Source organism: Tenrec ecaudatus, chromosome 15 (assembly GCF_050624435.1).
Source record: "Tenrec ecaudatus isolate mTenEca1 chromosome 15, mTenEca1.hap1, whole genome shotgun sequence".
In the NCBI taxonomy this organism is placed as follows: domain Eukaryota; kingdom Metazoa; phylum Chordata; class Mammalia; order Afrosoricida; family Tenrecidae; genus Tenrec; species Tenrec ecaudatus.
The window spans coordinates 18,454,913-18,480,175 of record NC_134544.1 but is presented as its reverse complement, the minus strand read 5'-3'; the positions used below and the strand labels follow the sequence as shown (position 1 = coordinate 18,480,175).

General features: G+C 52.3%; 1 protein-coding gene across 5 annotated transcripts in view; it reads left to right on the top strand.

Annotated features, from left to right (window-relative positions):
- NEDD4L (NEDD4 like E3 ubiquitin protein ligase) overlaps positions 1 to 25,263 on the top strand; it is a 293,853-nt gene that overhangs the window by 210,968 nt on the left and 57,622 nt on the right. For all 5 annotated transcript variants that reach the window (XM_075533194.1, XM_075533193.1, XM_075533195.1 and 2 more), the window contains 4 exons: positions 13,224 to 13,274; positions 20,407 to 20,468; positions 21,138 to 21,240; positions 23,269 to 23,435. In XM_075533194.1, coding sequence (XP_075389309.1) covers positions 13,224 to 13,274; positions 20,407 to 20,468; positions 21,138 to 21,240; positions 23,269 to 23,435 — 383 coding nt within the window. The remainder of the gene's footprint in view (positions 1 to 13,223; positions 13,275 to 20,406; positions 20,469 to 21,137; positions 21,241 to 23,268; positions 23,436 to 25,263) is intronic.

The window sequence follows — 25,263 nt, the reverse complement described above, 5'->3', positions numbered from 1 at the left end:
TGAAACGTGCCTCTCCTCCGTGGATGGCCGCAGACCAGTTCTCAAGAAGTAAAACACGTGACTTCTTGAGAAGCCGTCACGAAAAAGGGTCCGTTCAAAGCTGGTGACTTCATGGGGGTGTGACAGTCTGGGTACTTTAGAGAAATAGACCCATAGAAACTCATATATGAGAGAGTTTTATATAAAGGTTAAGTGCACATCAAGAAACCATCCCAACCCAGTCGGTAGTTCAAAACCACCAGCAGCTCCACAGGCGGTCCACAGTACTGGGCTTTCTGCTGCCGTCAACAGCTACATTCTCGGAAACACAGAGAGGGTCGCTATGACCCTCTGTCAGCACCGACTCTGCGTGACACGAGTGCCAATAGTGAGAACCCTGGGCTGAGAATCGCATCTGGATTGAATTTCCTCCTCACGCAGGGCTCGGGGACTGCGCAAGGTGAAGTGTTTTTTCTTCTTGTGAATGAGAAGCAGTCCCACTGGCACCGCAATGGAGGTACTTGGCTGTGAACGGAGAGGTCGGAGGTTCAGACCGACCAGCCATCCCACAGGAACAGGACAGAGCAGGCAGTTTCTATCAAAACATACAACCTTGCAGAAACCCTTGGGCCAGTTCTCTCCTGTGGGGTCGCAATGAGTCGGCATAGGTTTAACAACTGCACAGTGGGGTGGCTGGGGTCGATGAAGTTGCTAGGTTGTTGTTAAATCAAGAGATTGGCGTTTGGTGTTGGGTCAGAAGCTTGCCCTTGGCTGTTGGGCTCACTCTAAGTAGACGTGGGATTTTAAACCAGGCATGCATACATCTGGCCAAACCTGTGCCCTTTCTGTGTCCCACCAGGTACTGGGCAATGTGGGGGAGCGGGGGGTGAGCATCAGTGGGGAAGGACAGCACCCGGCAGGCAGAAAGGAAGGCGGGTCTCTGGGTTTGTGGCTCTGAATGACTGGCCTCAGGGCTCAGGTTTTGTTTTGATGTGGGTTTTGTCTTTCAGCTTCAGCATCCCAGTGGCGGGCAGAGTGCCCTGGGCCCCAGCCAGTGTGATCCCTGGGCTTTGTTTGTGCACCTGTGGGTCTCAGGACTATTAATATCTCAGGCCCTAGCAGGCCAGGCTAGGGTTCCCAATAGGGCCAGCCAGCACCGCCCCCTCCCCTTTCTGGCTTACATTCCCTGTCCAGACATTTATTTTTACCTGCCTGGGCAAACCCCACCCACCCCTTTCCTCATCTGGGAGAATAGCTGAGGCACGAATGAGGGGGTACAGACAGACAGACTCTTTCATGTTTGCAATTGCAATTCAACATCGATTTGCTAATTGGTGGAATAGGTGGTAACGGCTTCTCTCCATGAACACAGGGGACAAGAGGCTGCCTCAGTGGGCCTCTGCCTGGCCCAAGAGAATAACTAGGGAGCACTTCAAGCATACCTATGTTGGACCCGATACCAGAAATTGCCTTGAGGTCCGTGTACTTTTCAAGAAATTTCCAGGTGACTTCAGCTACCTAGGATGTGCTGAGAAGCCCTGGTTAAACTCTCATTCTGCGCAGAGAGACTTAGCTCCTGGTGCTACAAAGAGGCAAGGAGGAGGAGGCAGTAGGTGCCTTGTTTCTCAACCTGCCCGGCTGTACTGTGGGGGTTGAGGGGGTGGGGGGAAGGCCCCCTAAGCTGGTCTTAAACTAATGTCTGTTCTTCTACCAGAGCCTGGTAAGGGACAGGGGATCAATACCTTGGGACAACAATGGTCTCTCTGGTCTTGAGCTTCTAACTAGAGTACGGCTGGAGCAAAATGTAATTGTCACCTGACCAGAAACAGAGCAGCGACCACTGGTATGGGTTTGCCCAGGAGGCCAACAACCTTCAGGCTGAGACTATTTTAAAGAAACGTGTGTACAATCTAATTCATGTCCTGCGTAAACCTCTCCAACTCTAGTTCTGAGTCTCCAGTCATTAGAATTCCCAAACCCACAGCCCTGCATTGACATCGCCATGTCACCTGGGGCGCCCTGAGCCCCGCGCCCCGCCATGGAGACAGTAGGCCAGCCAGGCAGGATAGAGTGCTAGCTTCCCGTGCTCTGGGGCGTAAGAGAAGGAGCTTTGAGCTGTTGTAAGCCTGTGAATGGCATCACGTGGAAATAGCACTGAATCTGTGATGTCTTTAGGTTCGCTCTTCTCCATTTTCCAGGTCATTCCTAGACAACGTGTGAGTTTCTAAGGGGCTGGGTCCTCTTATTAAGATCTGCTCTCTAGCATCGAGGCTCAGAGAAACGCTACAGCATCGAGAAAGATGTGTACTTCCACCCCCTCCTCCAATTCATGTTTGATCAAAATTACAGAAAGCTTGATTTTAAGACTTGAAGGAACAAAGTAAGAAAATCACCCCCAAAACCTACAGGATTAAGGCAATTGTTCCACAAAAGCAAAATGAAGCAGTATTATTATCATTCAGTCAACTGGCGATGCATGCTCCTCTCCATCACACCTGGAAGGTCAACCTCAGGCCCGCTTGCCGCATATCAAGGATCATATTTATTTCGAGTGGAAAACATTGATCCCAAACCTTTCTGTTTATTCAGCAAATGAAGTTAGCATGCCTTTTATAAGAAAGCGGCTGCCTGATCTGACCCCACCACACCGATGCAAGACACTACAGGTGTGCAACAGAACAGCAAGGGAAGCACAACAAGGACGTCCCAAGGGAATACCAAAAATAGACTGTGGGGTCAGGGCGTGGCACCCCATTAGACTCGACTAGAAAAACACTCCTAAGAGTCAACAAACCTTGAACTATTTATAGGCTTTCCTTTTTTGTGTCATTGGTTTTTTTGTTGTTGTTTTGTTTTCTTTTGCTCTGTCTTGCTTCTGTGCATATTATTATCTCTGCATGTCTATCTAGATAAGATAGGCAGGATAAACAATCTGGAGGAAAAAACAATGGGACCAATGGTTCCTGGGGACATGGGAGAGGGGAAGATGGGGGAAAGGAAGTGGGTGTTAACAAACCCAGGGACAAGGGAACAACAAGTGATCTCAAATTGATGGCGAGGAGGGTGTAGGAGATCTGGTAAGGCTTGATCAAGGGCAATGTAACCGAGAGGAATTACTGAAACCCAAAAGAAGGCTGAACATGATAGTAGGACAAGAGGAAAGGAAAAGTAAATAGAGGAAAGAACTAGGAGACAAAGGGCGTTTCTAGAGTTTTAAATACAGACATGTGCAAATGTAAATAGATTTATATATGACAATGGGGAAACAGATCTATGTGCATATATTTATAGGTTTAGTATTAAGGTAGCAGATGGACATTGGGCCTCTACTCAAATACTCCCTCAATGCAAGAACACTTTGTTCTATTAAACTGGCATTCCATGATGCTCACCTTCCAAAAAGATTGCTGAAGACAAAGCAGGTGCATAAGCAAATGTGGTGTAAAAAGCTGATGGTGCCCCGTGATCAAAAGATATAGTGTCTGGGGTCTTAAAGGCTTGAAGGTAAACAAGCAGCCATCTAGCTGAGAAGCAACAAAGCCCACGTGGAAGGAGCACACCAGCCTGTGTGATCATGAGGTGTCAATGGGATCAGGTATCAGGCATCAAAGAACAAAAAAATCATATCATTGAGAATGAGGGGGAGTGCAGAGTGGAGACCCAAAGCCCATGTGTAGGCAACTCCCCTTACAGAAGGGTCTCGGGGAGATGAGCCAGTCAGGGTGCAGTGTAGCAACAATGAATCATATAACTTTCCTCTAGTTCTTTAATGTTCCCTTCACCCCCACTATCATGATCCCAATTCTACTTTACAAGTCTGCCTAGACCAGAGGATGTCCACTGGTACAGACAGGAACTGGAAACACAGGGAATCCAGGACAGATGAGCCCCTCAGGACCAATAATGAGAGTAGCAATACCAGGAGGGTGGGGTGGAAAGGGGGAACTGATTATAAGGATCTTTACATAACTTCCTCCTTGGGGTGGGGGAGGACAATAGAAAAGTGGGTGAAGGGAGACGGACAGCATAAGACATGGGAAAATAATAATTTATAAATTATCCAGGGTTTGTGAGGTGGGGAGGGAGGGGAAAAATGAGGAGGGCTCAAGTAGAAAGAAAATGTTTTGAGAATGATGATGGCAATATAGGTACAAATGTGCTTGACACGATGGATGGATGGATGGATGGATGGATGGATGGATGGATGGATGGATGGATTGTGAGAAGAGCTGTATGAGCCCCCAATAAAATGATTTTTTTAAGCTGCCATACTGCACCCTGGCTGGCTTGTCCATCCCTGTGACCTTTCTGTGAGGGGTGTCCAGTTGTTTACAGATGGGCTTTGAGTTTCCACTCCAACCTTCCTTGTTCACATCAATATGTTTGTTTGTTTGTTTGTTTGTTTGTTTGTGGTCACACAGCCAACACCTTCCTATTGCCAAGAATCAGGTGGGGAGCGGAACACCTCTGAGTGAGCCCCCTGCTTTCGTGGGCTGCCCACCAGGCTCCTCATCTGAGCTGCCCCTCACCCTCCTCCACCCTCCTGGTCCTCCCAGCATCCCCTCCGCAGTCTGCTCTCCCTACAGCTCTCCGACAGGCGTCCCAAGCACACACCAGGCCAAGGACTTTGTCCCCACGTCTCTTCTCCTCCGCTTGGCTGCCATCCTTGCTCTCCCCAGGAGCAAGCCCACAGGGTCCCCCAGACCACACCGCTCTCGACACGTCTGCTGCAGACCTGCCTGCCAGGCCTACCAAACCCTTCTCTTGAGTGTCGCTCCCACGTGTATCGTATGCTGGCTTCCTGTCGACTGTTGTGACCAAGTGCCACAAGTTGGTGACGGGTCAGAGCAGAAATCTCTGGCTTCGGGTTTGGTGACTTAGAGTCAGAATTGGGGTACCCGGCTTCCAGGGGGAGTCGAGCCATGCCTTTCTCCTAGCTGCTGATGACCCTTAGGATATGTGCCTTGGCTCATAGACGGCTCCAGTCTCTGTCACCATCCTCACATGGCCATCTTTCCGCTGTGTCTACCTGTGTCCCCTTTCCTCCTTGCTGGTGAAGGAGCTGGTATTGGGTGGGTGCCCCGCCTCCTCCAGTGTGGCCTCGTGCTAACTGCTAACGTCTTCTTAGTGTGTCTCTCCAGACAAGGTCAGGGTCACAGGTACTCAGGATGTGGACTGCAACATACCGTTCTCAGTGGGGACTACAGTTCAGTCATAGCTAGTTAACATTCTCTCTGTTTCACCAAACTCCTGGAAAGAGTACCTTCCTCAACCTGACCTTGGTGGGCCCTTGGCAGGATCCCTCCCATCCTCCCCTGTATCTTCCTGCAGCTACTTTGTTGGGTGGTCACTGTCCCCCCGAAAGTTATGACTACAGAGCACTTGATAGGTGGGGAGCCCTGGAACTGCGGCCAGATCCGAGAGCGCCCAATATAAAGACTCCAAACGCTTGGTGTGAAAAGAAGACTGTACAGCAGTTTAGGAATACACATGTTTGCATTGATTGCATGTTGGTGATGTTGGAGACATACCAGTTAAGTGGAGGACTTTATTAAAATTAAGTGCACCTGTTGGCTCTTTCGCTTCACGTGGGCCTGTTAGAAAATGCCAAATGAAGTGTGGGGAACCCGTGTGCAGGTTAGAGCCTCTGTTTGGAGAAGACCCCCTCTGTATCTGTAGCACTCAGCACAGCCTGGCGATGTGGCTCACATGTTGTGTGTCTCTTCCCTAGTGTCTACGGCCCTAGAGCTCACAGGGTCTTCGGTTGACATGACCGCGTGCTCCTGCTGCCAATACTGCCATTCTGTGGTGGGCAGGTGTATCCATGTGCATGTGTGTACACACACACACACACACACACACACACTAGCATGTTTGTATTTGGAGGAGGGGAGAGAACCGAATGTTCCTGAATTATCGCTCCAAACCCAGGAGCAGGGGACATCCGGGAGAGCAGCCCACCCCCTACTGGATGGGTGCCTGAAGCAGCCAAAATCCCGGTGACATCTCAGGGTCCAGTGTACCCCCTGGTTCTAGCTGTGGCCTTAGACTGGATTGGTGCCAGTCTCCTGTCCCCTGACCTTGTTAGCCTCAGCTGGCACAGTAGTTCTCTACTCCGTCTGCACCCTCATTTAAAGTGCCCCTCATTTAAAGTGCCCCTTGAAGGAGATGGTCTTTGTGGGTGCACACACGGCAGGCCTCGCCCTGGAGTGGCTTTACTGGGTCAGCTCCAGGTACATTCCCTTGCTCTGATGGCGAGTTGATGCAGAAGTCTACTTAGCTGCTGGGAATAAGAGCCTGCATCTCCAGGGCACAGCCTACTTACTCTCTTGGAGCGAATTGTAGCTTTCCATCGCTTGTTTCTGAGTCCGACGCATCAGGGCAGGTGGCACCCCATGTGTTTGGGAGCTTTGTGCTCAGATGTATGGGAAGCGAGCCCCAGTAAGAGGGTATGTGCTCAGTAGAGGAGTCTAGTTCCTGTAGTTTGGGGGGGACTACCACGTGACAACTTCACTGGGGGAAGGGTAGGTATGCATTTGGAAGCAGTTTGCCTTGAGAGCCTCCCGGGGCAAGAAGCCGTGGGCGAGGTGTTCCTTGGTATCGGTAGAGGCCATGCGGGCCTTTAACACATAGGTGCCCAAGTGTATTTGGCTGACAGCCCTTTTCAGGCAAACATTATTCAGCATCTCCCTCACCCTCGGCCATGAAAAACGTTTGTGCTATAGGTAATGAACCAGGAAAAAAAGTCGGGGTGGCTGGTGGCCTGGTGGCGTAGTCGTTAGTGACTTGTTGGGCTGCTAACCTCATGGTCAGCAGTCAAGACCAGCAGACACTCCACAGGGGAAGCGTTGGCCTCCCGTAAAGAGTTACCCTCTTGGAAACCCACAGGGGCAGTTCTACCGTGTCTTCCAAGGCCACCCCGAGTCAGAATGGACCTGAGGGCAGCGAGGTTGGTGTTTGGGATCTGCTTTGGCAGACCCCTGGGTCGATCAGTTCCCTCGCCCTCCGGGAGCCAGTGTCGCTGGATAAGCGCTGCTCGAGTGTGTTCTGGTGGGCCGTGGAGGTGCTGCTGGCTGCATCCTGGAGTCCTGGTGCGTGGCACAGGGAAGGAGAGCCAAGAGGGCTTCTTTCTTCCTTGACAGGGCCAACAGAGCTGGCACCATGCCCCACTGTGGAGCCGGCAGATGGGGTCCTAGCAGGACAGTCCAGTCACCATTGGGCTCTGTCTGCAGCGATGCTTCTCCTGAAGCACTCTGACCTCCCATACCCTGGCCCCCAGTGCTCCCTGTGGGTGCCCCAACTGGGTCTGTTACCCCTCTCTCCCTCCAGCCCCTCCCCCTTCTGCCTCAGATGTGCCCAGTCTCAATGGCACTGCGGCCTCTCTTTGAAAGGCTCTGAGCATGTAAGGGTCAGACGGCTTCCAGGAAGGACCATTCTCACCGAGAGAATGGAAGCCCATGCTGGGTTTTGAACGGGTGCGTTCTCTGAGGAAGTGGGTCTCATTTATGTTGCGAGAGAAATGAAGAAGCTCGGTGTCCACTTCAGCACTGGGCAGCTCTAGCCCTGGCCCCGAGGACAGTCATGTGGGCTTCGCTGGCACTCTACTGACAGTCCCCAGCCCCCCGCGGATGGTCACTGGGGAAGACTGCTCCCCAATGATGTGATGTGTCCCCTCCCTCCCTTTCAAAGGGAGCAATTCAGATGGTCAGGGATGTGCTACACGCCAGGGAGGGCTACCACACGCAGCCCTGACCTTCACGTTTCACAGTCCCCACAAGGGAAGGTGGATCTTCGCACCACCTTGTAGAACCCGTTTCAGGGGTTCTGCTCTGCACTGCCATCAATCACACCCATTGCTGTCATGCCAGTTCCAACGCACAGCCACTCAGGAGGGCAGCGTGGCACTGCCCTCCCCCCCCCCCCCCCAGTCTCCACGGCTGTGCATCTGTACAGGAGCAGACTGCCTCATCTGTCGCCCATGCAGCAGCTGGTTTCTAGCCTAGCTTTTCATTAATCACTGCACCTCCAGGGCTCTGAAAGCCCATTACCTTCTGACCTGAAGCAGCCCTGTAAGAGTCACCAGATTGTAGAGGCTCCTTTTGGGGTGCCGGCAAGGAGCTTCGCGGCGACACTTCCCGTGGTGAGGGCAGCGCTCATCGAGCGGGGCTGGTGGAGGACTCATTGAGGTGAATGTGATTCTCTTACAAACCTGCCGATGTGGACAAGAGGCATCTCTTCAGCCCAACAGGTAACGACTGTCGGCTAAATGAACATTTGCCAACTTAAAAAACACCCGGCGTTCACTGTGTGAGCTGACGCCAATTTGGGGTTTGTAGCCTCCTGGGGAAAGCCTGCTGTTCACTGGGAATGATCCGGTAAGGGGAATGAGTGGCAGTTACCTGACTGGCGTGTGTTGGGAAAAGTGGTATAAGATAATGTGCTCTGCTACGGACGTTGTGATGGTCCCTGGTCGTCTCTCAGGGACCCATGGCCGGGGTGGGGGGAGTTCTCGACTCTGGAGCTACCCTGCTTCTCCCCTCAGCAGAAAGACCACCAGGAGGCCCAGGTCTCTAGCAGGATCTCTGCTGCCATGGCTGCAGTTGGGCAGCAGTGGGATGTTTGGGAACCTCTCTCTGTCATGCCCTCCCCTTGCCCTTTCCACTGACTCAGGGAAGCAGCCGATTGCACCAGCCCATTTTGACCATGTTTGCCCTTGACCCCTGTCTTATCTTAGAAATACTTTTACTTTGATCCCTTGACGTAAACCAAAAAGTGAAAACAAAGCAAAATCCTTCCGTTTAACAGTTAGGCAGTTGGCTCTCTTAGATGTGGCTTTTTCAACAGTGGAGCAGATTTTCAGCCCCTCAAAGTGTCGTTGACTGACTTGTGCTCTGCGGACCCGGAGGTGGTGGGAACCACCAGGTGTACCTAACGTGCGTTTTAAGCCCCAGAGCCCATAAAATGGGGCCCTGACTGGCATCCCCTGCAGAATTCAGAGCTGGGACTCGGCCTTGCTGCTGTGCTGGCGGCTGAGGTGCGCTATTAGCCCGGACTCTGGGACCAGCCGGGGTCCTCAGGTTCTCCATCTGTCAGCTGGGCAGCACCCTTGTGCACTGGTCGGAAGTGGGCGGCTAAGGGAATTGGGTGCGGCCGTCAGGAGCAGAGCTGGCACAGTGAGCCAGGTGGACGGGTGGCCTCCACTAGCCGTTGTGGCAGGTCCTGGTTGTGTTTGGCAAAGATGAGCCCATTGGATTGGTTGGGAGGTCAGACAGCTCTCTTGCAAAACAACTTGGGCTCACAGTTGCTTCATGAATCTTTGTGAAAATGCACTTAGGTCCATGTTCTATGAGCCACCTTCCACAGGTAGCAGGTGAGGTAACTGCTTTGGAGAAGGTGCTCCTCAAATCCTTTCCCTCTGCAGTGGTGGTGGTGAGAAAAAAGGGCAAAGTGGGCGGTTGGCATCATGCCTCCCTGCACATGGGCAGGACACAGAGCTTCCCCTTAGCATCCAGCCAACCAATCTCCATGCCACCTGTTTTATTACCTGCTGTTGGGTAATAGTCTAAGCAGCGCACATGTCGGTCCAGCAGAGTGCAGAAAATCGTTAAATGGCATTGACTACATTCTTCAAGTGGTTCTGCTGACATTTGCATAAGCTCTGGGCCGTTGGGAGCTGCCATCAAGTTGGTCCCATTCCTGTATGAGAGAAGAAAAGGTGGCCCAGTCCTGCACCATCTTCACAATCATTGATTGGTGGAGTGTATGTTAGTCCAGGTAGACTAGAGAAACAAATCCAGGGAGACTCATATGTGTATAAGAAAGAGCTTTATATACAAGAGCAATTGAATATTGGGAAAACATCCCAGCCAAGTTCCTACCTTTGATATTAGCCCCTATGTCCAATACCGATATGTAAAGTCCTCTTCAGATTCATGAAACACATGCAGTGACGCCGAATGCAGGAAGATCACAGGCCAGTGGGTGGGGCGTCTTGTGGATCCAGTGGCAGTGTAAGCCTCTCAGTGCTGGCAGAGGTCTCCATGTGCCTGGTCTGCCTCATCAACCTCCCTCCATGTGTCGAGTCCAAAGGAATATCTTGCAGGGAGTGAGCCGAGAGAGTGTATCTCCCACCTCTGAGGAGGAAATACCGGAGTTTCCAGAATGCTCAGGCGAAGACCGTGTCAACACAGAGGCCTCATTGGCGATATCCTGATTGACAGGCTAGACTAGCCCTTCACTCTTAGTCCTCAAATTGACACCAGATTATGTAACTACCACAGCGTGCAAGGCCTCCTTGGCCTTTGCTGACCTCATGCTTCACCAAGTAAATGATGTCCTTTTCTAGAGATTTCTAGGTCTTTCCTGGAAGGATATCCAAAGTAAGTGGACCAAAGTCTCGCCATCTGCTTCTAAGGAGTCTTCGTTCACCAGAGACGGGTTTGTTCCTTCTTCAGAAGGCCACACTACGTGGTTTGTTCTTTGCTGACACCACACCTTGCATGCATCGCTGCCTGTGTGCCACATGCACCATCTGGATGTCCCACGAACATGAGACTAGTGAAAAGACCATGGCTCGGGCCAGGCTCAGCTTTGCCAAAAGAGCGGCATGTTCTAGCTCTACAGTTAGAACTAAAGCAGCCAGACTGGGAACTGAACAGAGTCCTCTGCAGTTTTGTGAGCTGGGTGGTGAAGATGCCCGCATTTCCTTGAGTCCTGCCGGCTTCCATTGTTCAGATGTACAGAGTCTGTGGGCACTGCCCTGCTGGCTTGTTCTCGGTGAGGACTCCCCAGGAGGCTGGGTGGTAGCAGATGTAGCTGAGAAAATAAGACTTGAAAGTCCCCCTACAAAGAGTTGGAGCCAGCCTGACTTTCCTGCCCACCCAACCGTGTGGCTTTAATTTTTCATTCTCCACCATGCATCCTTTCAAGGAGACAGCTGGCTTGCTGGTTAATCAACTTTTTAGTAAAAAATTGTCCAAAAGGAAATTCCTAGCTCTGGTGCAAATGATGTTACTCAATCATGTCCGTGCTTACCTGCTGCTGCTGTTCAGTTGGAAGAAAATAGGAGTGTTTGAAGTGCATGTGTAAAGTCAAACCCGCTGCCATCGAGCTGATTTTGACCCAGAGCAACCCTGTAGGACAGGGTAGAACTGCCCCTCCAAGTTTCCCCAGACTGTGACTCTTTACAGGAGTAGAGCCTCATCTTTCTCCCATGGAGCAGCTTGTGGCTTCAAACTACTGGCCTTGAGGTTAGCAACACAACAGGCAACCACTGTGCCCTCCAGGCCGTCAGTGACTAACCCGCAACACCCCAGACACGCAAAGTCGTGCCTGTAAATTAGAACAGCTCCCAGGGAAAGGAGTGAAGAGTGAAAATAGGAAGCCAGGTCCTCGGGTGCCTGTTCTATCTCAGGCTTGTCTTCAAGCCACCTCTGAGACTGGTCTGGAGCCAGTTTCCACACCTCTGGCCATCCCACAGTCTGGGGCTCCCCGGCAATGTAAAGGCAGGATGCAATGTGCACACAGCCTACCAGGCATGTGCTGTCCTTCCCAGAGACTCCTACGCCTCGTTGGTGGCATCTGTGTGGTACGAGTCTGAAAGGGAACGTGTGAGCTTTTTCAGTTGCATTCCATTTGAATCCCAGTTGAGCCAGAAAGGTACCCGCTGTGTGGTCCCACTTTCAAATGTGGTGACCCCACAGAATGAACCATTGCCTAACCCTGAGCCATCTGCATTTTTGAATGTCCCTTCGGCTAATGGAGGTTCCTTTGCTATGGATGACCTCCTAGCAAGTACGGGGGCCTCTTTTTTTTTAAGTGCATCCAAACATTAGTTTGGATGCACTTAATCCTTGACTTAGAATTCTGAAGCAGTGCACTTGTTTGGAACAGTGGGGACATGGGGAGGCAATTTTCTCTTATGTAATATTAACTACCAAGATGAGGTGTGCATGGGGGCTATATCTTCCCACCATACTTATTCAGTCTGTATGCCGAGCACATCACGAGAGAAGCTGGACGATATATATGAAGAAGAATATGCGACAGGATAGGAGGGAAACTGATTAACCACCTGCAATATGCAAATGACACAACCTTGCTCGTTGAAAAGTGAGGAGGACTGGAAGCTCTTGCTGATCAAGATCAAGGATGCAGCCTTCGGGGTGGATTACAGTGCAATGTCAAGGAGACCAAGATCCGCACAACCGGACGAAGAGGTAGCAGGACAAGTTGAAGTTGCCGAGGAGTTTGTCTTGCTTGGATCCACAATCAGTGCTCATGGAAGCAGTCGTCAAGAGCTCAAACAACACATGGCATTAGGTAAATCTGCCGCAAGGGGCCTCTTTAAAGTGTTGAAAATCAAGGATGTTACTGTGAGGACTAAGATGCTCCTGACCCAAGCCGCTGTATTTTCAGCCACTTCATGTGCATGTTGTATGTTGAATAAGGAAGACCACGTAAAATTGCCACATTTAAATTACGGGGTTAGAGAAGGATTTCGAAAGCACCACGGACTGCCCAAAGAGCAAGCATCTGCTTTGGAAGAGGTACAGCCAGAACGGATGGCGAGACTTCGTCTCGTGTACTTTGGACATGTTGTCAGGAGAGACCAGGCCCTGCAGAAGGACATCCTACTTGGTAAAGTGGCGAGGCAGAGGAGAGGAGGAAGGCCCTCCATGGGATGGATGGCCAAGCAGCTACAACGGTGGACTCGAACCGGAGGCTAGTTGTGAGCGCGGCGCAGCACCAGGCAGTGTTTTCGTTCTGTGGTGCACAGGGTCATGGTCAGTCAGACGGACTCATGCCACTGAACGCCAGGAGCAGCAGGCTGAGTACTCTTTCACCAGACTCCCAGCGAGCTCTTTGGCTTATGGCAGTTAATCAATACATATCTGTTCAAATGCTCCTGACATTTCTTTAGACTGATTCCAATCCCTCCCACCCCCCATACGATGAGCATCCCTCCCCTGACCAGTGGCACTGTCCCCAGCTCCGAGGGATGATTCGCCAACATTCTCTTTGGTAGTAGACAGCCAACACCCAGCCCGGGAGCTCTCAGGCTCACTGGTCTCAGCCGCTGACAGTCTGACAATCTGCCTCCTCCAGCCTGCCTCCCCACTGCAGGCCAGGGGGCACCTGTGGACCTTTGCCTCCCTGTGCAAATGAAACACGCAACGCATTTAAGCAATGCCGCGCTTGGTGAACGGGTGGGAAAATTAACTCTTTGCTTTCTCCTTTGACAGACACGAGACGACTTCCTGGGACAAGTGGACGTGCCCCTGAGCCATCTCCCGGTAAGGAGCGCTTTGTGGGTGGCTGCTCAGAGTGGCCTTTCTCTGGCAGGACAGAGAGGTCTGCAGCGGCGGCAGAGTGATTGGGTTGCACACTCAGCTTTTGGTGGGGCGCAAGGGCTCGCTGAGTGGTGAGAAACCAAGGCCACTGTGCCTGGATCGCCTCTGCCTTTCTGTCAGCAAGCCCATCCCCCTCTCCTCCTTCCGCCTACCTTTGTGGCAGCCGCTTCGTCTAGCGGAGCCCTTTGTCTCGTCACTGTCATGTCTCTGCTTCTAAATCCATCCTTTGGGCTCATCAGACATTTGTTCCCGCTGTCTAGACGTGCACATCCTGCTCTCCCGGGAGCTGGCTGTAGACGCAAGCCAAAGCTGGGGCTGGAGGAGAGGCAAGGGATGCTCCCCTTCTCAATGAAAGCTGTCAGCTGGAGGCAGCCTCCCGGGCTCCCGAAAATGCCCTCAGTTAGCCTGCGTGGGCTTGGCCTTAACACCACTGCTGTCCGCTAGGACGAGGTGGAGAACAGGAGAGGTGGTTGACCATCTCTGGGGTTCTAGGTGCCTACTGCTGCGTGCCCCAGGGGCAATTTAGATAGAAGGTGTGGGCAGCGCCCGTGGGGAAAGAGATCATCTTGTATTGCAGTTCCAGGTTTCTGGACTGTTCCTGTTCTTCCTCCCCAGGCTGCACAAAGTGACGTGGATCATGTAGCTGCGAAGCATGTAGATACGTCAAATGTGTCTCCCTTGCCAAGAGCATTCTGGGGTGGATTTTTTTTACAGTGCCCCATGTTGAGTAAGTGGCCCACGGAGGTCAGGCACCACGATGACATTGGTCACTGAGTGCGCTTCTAGTCTGCCTGGAAACGGGCGTTCTTCCTGTGTTCAGTGCCAAGGAGGACTGTCTCTTAGCAGAGATGCTCTGAAGAGATGTTGTGAAGGGATTCGAGGGGGAGTAATTTCCTCCTATTTCCTCAGGGAGCTGTTTAAGCACGGAAGGTGTCAAGCGTGTTGTCTTCCAAAAGATGTGAAGCTAAAAGGATATTAAAATATTTTGTTGTTTGTTTCTGTATAAAAGCCTGAGGCTCCACAGTGCCTTTTGTGGGAGGAGGGAGATACGCGGCACTTCTTACCTGCGTCCCATCCCCTAAGCCATGAGCAAGAAACCTGGTGCTTCTTTGGACATCGCATGGGAAGGACTCAACATTACCAAAGGAAGACGTCCCATTAAGTCCATAGAAGTCAGTCCTTCTGTGTTTACCCTTTAGTTGGGACGGGGACCTCCATAAGTCCCTATCATCTTGTACATTTTCAGAAAAGGTTGATTGGCCAGTTCTTTAATAGGCTCCCCACCCCCAAGGCCCTATTTCTCTAACCTAAAATCCACATCTTGGGCTGCTGTCAGGTCGGCAGTTTGGAATCCCCAGCAGTTCCCAGAGTAAAAGTTGGACCTTTCTTCTTTCATAAAGAGTTACAGTTTCAGCAACCCACGGGCAGTTCTACCCTGCCCTTAACACAGTCGCTGTGAGTAGGAATTGACCTGATGGGCAGTGAGAACCAAGCCAGTGACTGATTCCTACCCCTCAAGAGGCACCGTGAGCTCTTAGCCAACTTGTACCAGCAGGCTGTTGTTGTTGGAGAGACTGGGCAGGCCTGAATGGAGATGGTTTGGGAAGGCTGGGCAGGGGTCCCAGCAAGTCACAGAAGGTTCCTGTTCTGAGACCCAGAGGCCGAGGGAATCATTCAGCCGTGGACTTTGGACAGAGACGAGGCTAAGCTTTCATAATTGAGTGGCGCCAGGGCTCAGGGCTGGAATAGAAACCAGCAGATGAAAGAGCGGGGCATGAATGCCTAGTGAGGGCCCAGGGCCTTGACAGGAGCTGAGCCAGGGAGGCCCTCCCGGTTTGGCATTTGCTCGGAGATTTCCTTACAGGGACTGCCTTACAGGGGCGAAAACTGAGGAGCTTCCTGGAGCAGACTGCAAAGGCAGCCAGAAGAGGGGTGAGGGAGCCCCCATCAGTGGCCACGTTGGTGGGAGAACCCAGCCAGCTGCTTCTGACTAGGCAAGACCTGAGGGCCCGGGATTTGAGATGCTGGGGAAAATGGAAAATGTGGGAAAATGGCACAGCCAACCAAGTCTCCCTTCCCTCACAGACCTGTCCAGTTGGACAGCCGCAGTGACAGTGGAGCTCATGAAATGTGACTCTGCCACTAAGAGAACGGTTTCCATGACCCAATGTCGGTTCATCTAAATGTTACTAATTATTAGCCACGCGCGCACCTGGCTGAGAGGACCAGGCCAGCACCCTTGACTCATTCTTGCTTGGGGTGGGGGTTGGCCTCGCAGGGGGATGCCTTCCTGGACCCACCAGCTCAACTTGGTTGACTTTCCATTTGATGCTGGTACCTGCTCCCCCGCCCGCCCCCTCCCCCGAGATTGTTGCTGCCTGGCCCTGCCTGTGTGGGCTACCAAGAAGAGTTGCTTGAGATAAGCAGAGGGTGCCTCTGCCTCCACGTCGACATTGTAGATGTGCTTTTTGATGAAAGGACATTGTGAGCCAGGGCTGTGACTTTATCTTGTTGCCCTAAGATGCCCGGTTTGTTTGTTGTGTGTGGTTGCTGTGAGTTGGAATTGACTCAGTGGTAATGGAGAGGTGGGGGACACGTGCAAAGGGGGCCTCAAAAAACTGGTGGAACAATTCCATTGCCTTTTCATTTTTGTTTTTCACCAGCTTTTTGAGCCTCTCCCTCCCCCCCCCCTCCTGTGTGTGTATGCTGTGCAAATCTCACCTGATTGTGGCCTCCCGAGATCAGCATGGAGAAGCTCACTTCTAAATCGCTGCCAGGATCTGTCTGCCCTTCATTCCGCTAGCACACTCGGCCCCTTTGAACTTCGAGTTTCCTTTTCTGGAAGCAACCAAATTAGTATTTTTTCCAGAAAACACATCTCCATAATCAGGTCCCTGTGGAGTTGCAGCAGTTATGAATGGGAAACCTAGAGAAGAATTTTTGCTTACTCTCCTATTTCCCAGAATAGAGAAATCAAGAATAACCAGAGACTTGATGGTATGGATTCAAGGCATTGGATCTAGATGAGTGTCCTAGGGAATTATTCTTAATGGAAATACCTTATTTTGTGAGGTAGGTAGGTAGGTAGGGGTGTGTGTGTGAGAGAGAGAGGGGGGAGAGAGAGAGATGGAGTTGGAGAGAGACTACTGTAGATCTTCACTGATGTTGCTCAGTAGCCATCCCTTGCTGATATTCTTAGGAAGCCTGGTGTTAATGTGCGTGCAGTGGGTAAAGCACTTCTCTCCCAGAGAGATCAGCAGTTCAAACTCACCAGCTGCTCCACAGGAGAAAGCGGAAGCAGTCTGCTTCTGTAGAGATTTTCCAGCCTTGGAAACCCTGGAGGCAGCTCTGCTCTGCCCTGTAGAATGAAATGTGAGTCAGAAGCAAAGCTATGGCAGTGGTTTGGTTTGGTTTCATTGGCGGGCATTCCAGAGGCCTGCTGGTACAGTGTAAACCCTCGATTTTACATTCCTAGGAGTGGCTATCCTAAGCTGTCCTGCACTGGCAGCTCTAAATCCCCTAGCCAGAAAGATGAGAGAAGTCTGAGCATCCCCACCTCTCGGGGGCCTCCCCTGGGCCTGGATCCCGTGGTGAGAGGCACTCAGCCTTTGTGATTCTGGCCGCTCCTCAGCCCACTGCCAGATACTGGGCACTTGGATCCATTCCTGGCTCTTGTGGGCCATCACTCTGAGGTTCCAAGTTGGAAAGGGGCCAGGGAGCCAGAGGAAAGAGCGGCAGCTTAGAACGGAGAGGTGGGGCAGGAGCGCGTTTGAAGTCAGCCTGCAGTCTGGTCCTGAGGATGTCGCTCCCGAGGACAGGTACAGAGGACAGTGGTGAGGAAGGCCCTGGCCGGCCCTGCACTGACCCTAACAGCAGTAGAGAGGGAAGGTCGGCCATGAAAGAGAAAGGAAACCTGCTTTCTCTGCTGCAGTCTGGGAGTTCTCAGAGCTTGCCTTCTGACCCCGTAGGCAAGTTAGAGAATGTCAAGTATCAGGAAATGGAGAACCCATGTCCTTCCACGTCGTCGGAGGGGTTGGGCGTTGGGATGGAGGTTGCATGGGATTGTTGGCCACGTCTGGGAGGTCAGGAGCCAGTGGTGCGGTGGGAGAGCGTTGGGCTGCTAATTAGCACAAGGCGGGGACTTCAAACCCACCAGCCGTGCCCGTGTGCATCCGTCCATGGAGATTTACAGCCTCAAGCCCTTCTGGAGCCGTCCTGCTCTGTGCTGGAGCTCTGCTGGGCAGTGGAGGGAGGTGCCTGGTGCTGGGTCACCTTCTTCGAGGTTGTGTTCCCTTCCGGGCCCTGGTTTCCCCACCTGTGCAATGAGCTGGTTCCTGTAGATCAGGGGAAGGGAACGTGGCTTTCCTGCCGAGGGCCACCTGGGATTTCCAGCAGCGTTTGCAGGCCATCCTGGTCAAACCCTTAGTGAACTCACCCCGAAGGTGATGCCTAGAATTGCTTCTCTCTGGGGAGGTGTTGATGAGTCTGTGGGCCTCATCTAGCCTGAGTAGTGCTGGAGGGTTCCCACCCTTGCAGAGAAAGTTGCCTCCATCTCTGCCATCCCACGGAGCCCACCAAGCAGCGCCACCTACGACAGGGGTGGCAGCCATGTTACATAGGAGAGCGCAGCCAGGTGAGACGTTAGAGACAAGTGGAGGCTAGTTGAGAGAAACGGTTGGCTTCCTCCCGGCCCAGCACCTGTACTCTCCTATAAACGACCAACCCACTGCCGACCCCAGAGGACAACAGAACTGCTTTCTATTTAGGGCAGCATTTCTCAACCTGTTGGTCTCAACCCCTTTGGGGGTTGAACAACCCTTTCCACAGGGGTTGCCTACGATCATCGAGAAACGCATATTTCCGATGGTCTTCGGAACCGAGTCACCACTTCTGTCCGTCTCCAGACGGGTCCGCCCACATGCAGATATGCCCACCTACCAGTACCCAGAGTGAAGACGGTTACCCATGCTACACCATGCTTCTAGACAAAATTTCATTTACTTGTCATTAGAAATAACTATTTCACAATGTATGATGACATATTGTTTTTGTGATTAATCACTAGGCTGTAATGATGTTCAATTTCTAACAATGAAAATGCATCCTGCCTATCAGGTATTTATATGATGATTCATAACAGTAGCAAAATGACAGGAAGTAGCAACGAAAATAAATTTATGGTTGGGGGTCACCACCACATGAGGAACTGTATTGAAGGGTCATGGCATTAGGAAGGTTGAGAACCACTGATTTAGGGTTTCCAAGTCTCTCAGCCTTTCCCAGGGCGAACAGCCTCATCTTCCTCCCAAGGAACAGCTGGTGGGTTCAAACTGCTGACCTTGCAGTTAGCAGCCCAATCAGTAGCCCTCTGTGGGCCCTGTATTCAATACTTGTTTTTCTTTTGAGTTGGGGCACCAAGACTTGGCTGTAACTATTATTACTCCCAGTTTGTTTTATACTGCTGAGAGACAGCCCCTTCTCTCTCTCTCTCTCTCTCTCTCTCTCTCTCTCTCTCTCTCTCTCTCTCTCTCTCTCTCTCTCTCTCTCGGTGACCGCAAGAAGGGGCTTGCGCTGATCTAGAGCGCTCTGAGAGAAGCAGCACTGGTCCTCTGCTCAGGTGGCTGAGCTTCCTCAAGGGGTACTTGCTGCAGCTATGAGTGGGTTTAGGATTTCTGTTTTCTAGAGTGAGTCACATCCAGGGTGCAGGTATCGAAAGTTACTTGATTGATCAGCATACTTTGTTGCTGCTGGTATGCCCTTGAATCAGACTCCCAAGCATCCTATACGACCATAGAGCTTCCTTCTGTTACCTTGACAGGCGCCAATCAACAAGCCTTTGCTCCTCCTAAGAGCTGCTAGGGGGTTCATACCACCGACCTCACAGGGCTGAGTGCTTAAGTGTGGTGCCACCAGGCCTCCTTACCCACCCAGTAGAGGGGACAGCTGGTACATGGGGCCTATCACATAAGACAAAGTGCCCTCAGGGGTGGGTTGGGTTGGGGTGGATAAAGCCCAGGATGGCTGGTGTCTCAGAAGCCAGTGGAGAGAGGGTTCCCAGTGAGGTTGGAGGCAGTCAGACCAGATCCTGTTTGATCTGTAGGCTCTGAAAGAGAGCGTGCATTCCACCCTGGGAGCCAGAGGAAGCCAGGGGGATTTTAAAGCAGGGAATGGCACCAGCAGGCTAACTTCGAGTACAGAGACATGCCCACGTGCTACAGTCTGTCTCTCTTGGCGTCGATGTACGTAGCTAAAAACTTTAATGGAAGGGTGTAGGTATTTGAAGTATTTTGCACATACTGTGTAATCAACCGTGACCGGAAGGGAGAAAGAGGAAGAGCCATGACAAGGTGGGCTGAGGCAGTGGCTGCGCCTGTGGACTCAAACGTGAGGCCGATTGTGAGCTTGGCCCAGGACCAGGCAGTGTTCCTTCTGTGGAGCACAGGGTCGCCGTGAGTTGGAGCCGGCTCAACGGTGCCGGACAACACGATGTGTCCAATTGGCGCCTCGTTTAACCAGCTTCACAACAGTCCGACGGGAAGAAAACCGCAGGCTGCGTGCACTCTTCTGTCATGAATGAGGCACTGGCAGGAGCGGGACTTCCTGACGGAGATTAAACAAATAAATAAAAATTGCCTTGAAAGATGAGTCCTTGAAATGTTTCCTGGTAACGATTTGTAGGCAGCTTGAGCCACGGGGAGAGCAGGTCCCCAGTCCCCATGGGGATCAGAAGTTGGTCTCCTCCATGGGGTGTAGGCCTGCACCCTGCGGTTAGAAATGACAGCTGGCAAGAACGGCTGTAATTTTGTCATTTGTCTCTGGCTGGCGTTGGCGCCAGACTACCAACTGGCGTTGAGCTAGAAACTGGTGTTGAGGGTGACATCTAGTGGCTTCTGAGTGGATAGAACTTTGTGGCCAGTGGGGTGTTTAACCAGCAAGCCAGGCTGGGAGCCCACAGACACTCTTGGCCATTAATTACCATGTCCTCAAATATGAGATTGCGTCCTGGACAACCCCGTTGGGCGTATAGATCTGAAACACAGAATCTTGCAACTTAATTTACATCTTGTCCTCGTAGACAGAAGATCCAACCATGGAGAGGCCCTATACATTTAAGGATTTTCTCCTCAGACCAAGAAGGTAAGGCGTGTGTGTGTGTGTGTGTGTGTGTGTGTTTGTCTGTACATATCACATGTTTGTTTGTTTGTTTGGTGTTTGTTTTCTCCAAGGGAGATTTCAACTTCTCTTCGCCTGCTTCTTTCACATGCAGACGTGTCCTCTGACTCTTTAAGCATGATCTATCCAGGGTCAAATTGACGGCAGCAGCGGGGCTGCTTAGACAGAAGCCTAGGGGCAGTGGGTGTGCATTCAGCGGGGCAACACCGCAGTGGAGGAGGTGAAGGTCCACTGCACACCTTGAAGGATAGAATCCACGTCACCGGACAGCACGTGCAGAAAGTGTTGGCTGTCCTGTCTGTTTTGCGGTGGATGGTCTCAGCCACCACCACCGATAGGCATCCGTCCACCTTCAGCCCAAAGAGGGAAGATGCACATGGTCGGTGTGAGAATGTACAATCTATCAGGGGGCTGGGGGGGCGCGGATAAAAAAAGAGCTGGTACTGAGGGCTCGATAGAAAGTCAATGTCTAGAAAAGAATGATGGCAACATACGCACAAACACGCCTGATTCAACTGAAGTATGGATTGTGATAAGAGTTGTACGAACCTCCAATAAAATGATTTTTTTTAAACAAAGAGGGAAGCTCCAGCCATGCCGGCCCCGTAATAACCCCCTTCTTTCTTCACGCAGCCACAAGTCTCGGGTGAAGGGGTTTCTGCGCTTGAAAATGGCCTACATGCCGAAAAACGGAGGCCAGGATGAGGAGAACAGTGGGCACAGGGACGACATGGAGGTAAGCTGACGGCCTGCTCGGCTCGTCCCCGCTCAGAGCCACCCTCAGCGTCTCTGGAGGCGCCAGCCATTACAATTTAAGGGGCTTGAAGTTCACTGAGTTTAAATGCAGAGAAACCTAATCAGTGCCCATGTATGTCTTTGCAAATCGACCCACGTCTTAGTTTTCGTTTACAAAAATAGAAAGATGAGCTCTCCATCATCCCAATGATTGAAGGGCCCTCTGCCGTCCACAGCGGCCGCCACCTCCGGGCCCCAACGCCGCACCCCTGACCCCCGTGAGCTTCCCTCGCACGTTGAATCCTCGTGTCGCTGTGAGCTTCCCCTTCTTTTTACTTTACATTTTTATTGGCACCTAATCCACCACCGGCTCTTGGTGAATTCCTCTGCGCCTTTGGAATGACCTCAAAGCAGATTGCATCGCCTTGAAAACCTTTCCCAAGCCTCCCCTACCCCAATCACCACCACCAACACACACACAAACACACACACACGTCTGGGCACACAACTGCCGTTCAGAGGCAGCTGTGCAAAGGCTTGTCACTTTGTACCTGCTTGTCGCCTCCCAATGCAGGGGTCCCTGTGTACCCACCCAGCACAGCCTGTGTACGGATTCTCACACGGCTCTGGAACACCAGTCAAAAGGGCCCCTCGCTGATGTGGGACCACATCAGCCTGCAGCTGTCACGCCTGGGCATGTTACTGCCAGCCCCCCAGGCCCCCGACCGGGAAGTCCCATTTCCAGGCAGTGTCTCACTTGAAAACTTTGATCCCAACCCCAGACTTGAAGAGGGGTGATGTGGGCAGCAGGCTCTCCGGAATGCCACATTCCGTAAGCCCGTCGACAGATTTTTATCTCCCGTCCAAGCGATTTCTCACACCCGCCTAACTCACCAACTGCAGCAGCCAGTGAATTATTCGGTTTTCCAGCAACTTTACCAAAGAGTATTGAGAAAGGAAGACTTAATGCCTAAAATATGCGTTTTAAAAAACCATGCCCTCGCTGCAGCCCTGGTCCCATGAAGCCCATCCTTGTAGCTGCACAACAACTGGGGAGGCCCAAGCGGAGAATGGAGGCTCCAGGCATCACCTCCCCTTCCCCCCCCGCCCCGCCCGGCCCGCCCTACATGCAGTGTGGGCCCCTTGCCTCCTGCTGAGGCCAGCCTCAGTGACAGCACGGGGCCTCCCTGGTCACCTCGGTGTCTGTGATGGTGCTAGAATGCACACAGGCAGTTCAGCTTGTCTCCCGAGTGTGCACTCAGGCTCTGGAAGAGGTGAAAAGTTGGCAGCTGTGATCGAAGCCACGTCCATGCTTCCCTGTACAATCAGAGTCAGTTCCACCAACCGTCTTCCTGTCTCACAATCACCCTTCAGGAGAGAGCATAACCCACCCATCGGGCTTGCGAGGCTGAAAGCTCTAGAGAAGCAGACTTGTCCCATCCCTTTACCGAGGCTCAGCCCGTGAGCGTGTGCCACCAGCCGCCCTACATGCGTGTGAGCATTCTAACCACTGTGCCACCAGGGCCCCTCCACAGTCAAAACGAACCCCCAAACCAACTCGCTGCCACTGTGTCGACAACGCTGGCACTAAGCGACCCAATAGGACAGGGTAGAACTGCCCCCGTGCGTTTCCAAGACCGAAACTCTTAATGAGAGCAGAAAGCCTCGGCTTTCTCCGGTAGAGCTGCTGATGGGTTCGAACCGCTGGCCTTCCAGGGAGCAGCCCCACATACAACCACAATGCTATAGCAATTGTGAAGTCTGAAGTGAGTCAGCGGACTCCGTGGCTCCCACCCGGAATATGGTCACCCCAGAAGAGGCAGCACAACCAGTAGGCCGTGGTGGCTCAGGGTGCCGTTGAGCATCTCTCAAAGTGATTTTAGCTCGCATGTGAAGGGTACAAATGAAGACCTCCTGTGGGCCCGAGTGCCAAGGAGCGAGAGGGAGAGACTCGGAATTCACTGTAGCTGCGTGCTGGCAGCCAGCCCAAGAACCTGCCTCGTAATCGCCCCTCACTCTCTTCCCACAGCATGGCTGGGAGGTGGTGGACTCCAGCGACCCAGCCGCCCAGCACCAGGAGGAGCTGCCTCCGCCCCCGCTGCCCCCCGGGTGGGAAGAGAAAGTCGACAATTTAGGCCGGACTTACTACGTCAACCACAACAACAGGACCACACAGTGGCACCGGCCGAGTTTAATGTGAGTATCCTTCAGCCTCTGGGACACACAGAATCAACCAGGTCTACATGTCCTCGCCGTGGCCAGGGAGAGAGTGGCAGCTCACGTCAGCAAGAGCTCAGCGTGCACGGGAGGAGGATGGAGCCGGGCAGGGTCAGTGTGTTCTCAGGAGGTTGCCCTGCCTTCACGTTGCATGCTGCCGTGCACAGCATGAACCAGTCTTCATCGGCACTATTTTCCGTAGGTGGGGGGTGATTTTGCCTCCTCCCTAAATCCGTCTAGGATAGAAAGCAACCTGAAAATTGGGTCTGCTTTCTGTTTTCCTGGCCTTCGAGGGATTTTCATTTTTTCAGCACCCCTTGATCTTGTTGGTGGTGGTCGGTACCATTGCGCGTCTGTTCCCCTAATGTACGAGACACTGCCCGGCCCTGCGCCTTCCTCACGACTGATGTTCGAGCCCGTTGTTGCAGCCAGTGACTGTGTCAGCTCATCTTGTCGAGGGCCTTCCCCTCTCTTGCCCCTCTACCTGAACAAGAATGAGGTTCCTCTTCAGGGACTGGTCTCTCCTGACCACCTGGCCAAAGTACTCCAGACCGCCTCTCACCATTTGGGCCTCGAAGGAGCGTCTGTCTGTCCGTCTTCAGAGAGAGACGGGCTCGGTCTATTGGCAGTGCATGGCACTTGGCCAGCACAGTCATTCGAATGCATCTTTTCTTCTTCAGTCTTCTGTATTCAGTGTCCCACTGGCACGTGCCCTGCAGGCCTCCATTGGCAATTCCATGACTTTGAGCAGGTGCAGCCGACACCTCAGAGCCACGTCTTTGCTTTTCAACACTGGAAAGGGGTCTTGGGCAGTAGGTTACCCAGTGTTGTTGGTCTCTCAAAACTCAGTTTTCTTTGTGAAAAATCCCTGTACCATCTCAGTAGGAGGGTTGTTAACACAGAATTAGTCGTCACTGTTTATTTCAGGGGTGCACGCCATTGCGGTCACAGCCACATTCTTAAAAATATAGGTAAAGCTGAACGGTAGCCAACGTAGGACAAAGCCCTGGAGTAGGAGGGTCAGAACAGGCTCCATGAGCCTGGCTGTGAGGAGCCTGCCTGGCCGCCATGTTGGAGCTGGGAACTATGGTTTCTGCCCTTAGAAGAGATTTGGTTGCTATACAACACCAGGCTGGCTGTCCTTGTTTCCAAGAGGGGATTGAAGGCCATCACCAGGCACCTGCCTGTAGTCCCCCCCACCCCCATTCCGGCCAGCATTCTGCCCCGTGCAAGGACTTCTTAACCAATCCAGGTCCTTTCTGGGGTCACTTCCTCAGCTGGGACTGAACCAGGAAGCACTAGTGTAAAGCCCTGGTATATTCTAATCCCTGACGAACCTCAGGTATTCAGTGACCCGTTCGCTGTTTCGTTGACTGGTTTGGAGATAGCAAACATCTCAATTGAACCTCAGTTCCCATGCAAAAGGATTGGAGGCAGCTTGTTAAGTCTGGAGGTAGCAAAGGTGCCTGGCAGACAAGCTCGAAAGGAGTATCCAAAGTCAGAGCCCTCGGGGACCCTCTAGGAAAATGATCCGAGAGGGCAGTGTGCACAGCCAGTGTGTGTGTGAGGACATGGAAACTTCACTCCTATCAACGTCCATGCAGATTGAAGTCTGCATGATGAGACTCCAAACCACATACGGGATATATCTGAGGTACAATTTAACAGTGGTGGATCACCTCATCTTCCTCCGGATGAGTTGGTGGCAGTTGGATGAGAAATTTGTGGCCTTTGGAGGGTTTGAACCACTGACCTTGCGGTTGCCAATTCCCTGCTTTAGCAGGCAGCACCACCAGGGTTGCATGTG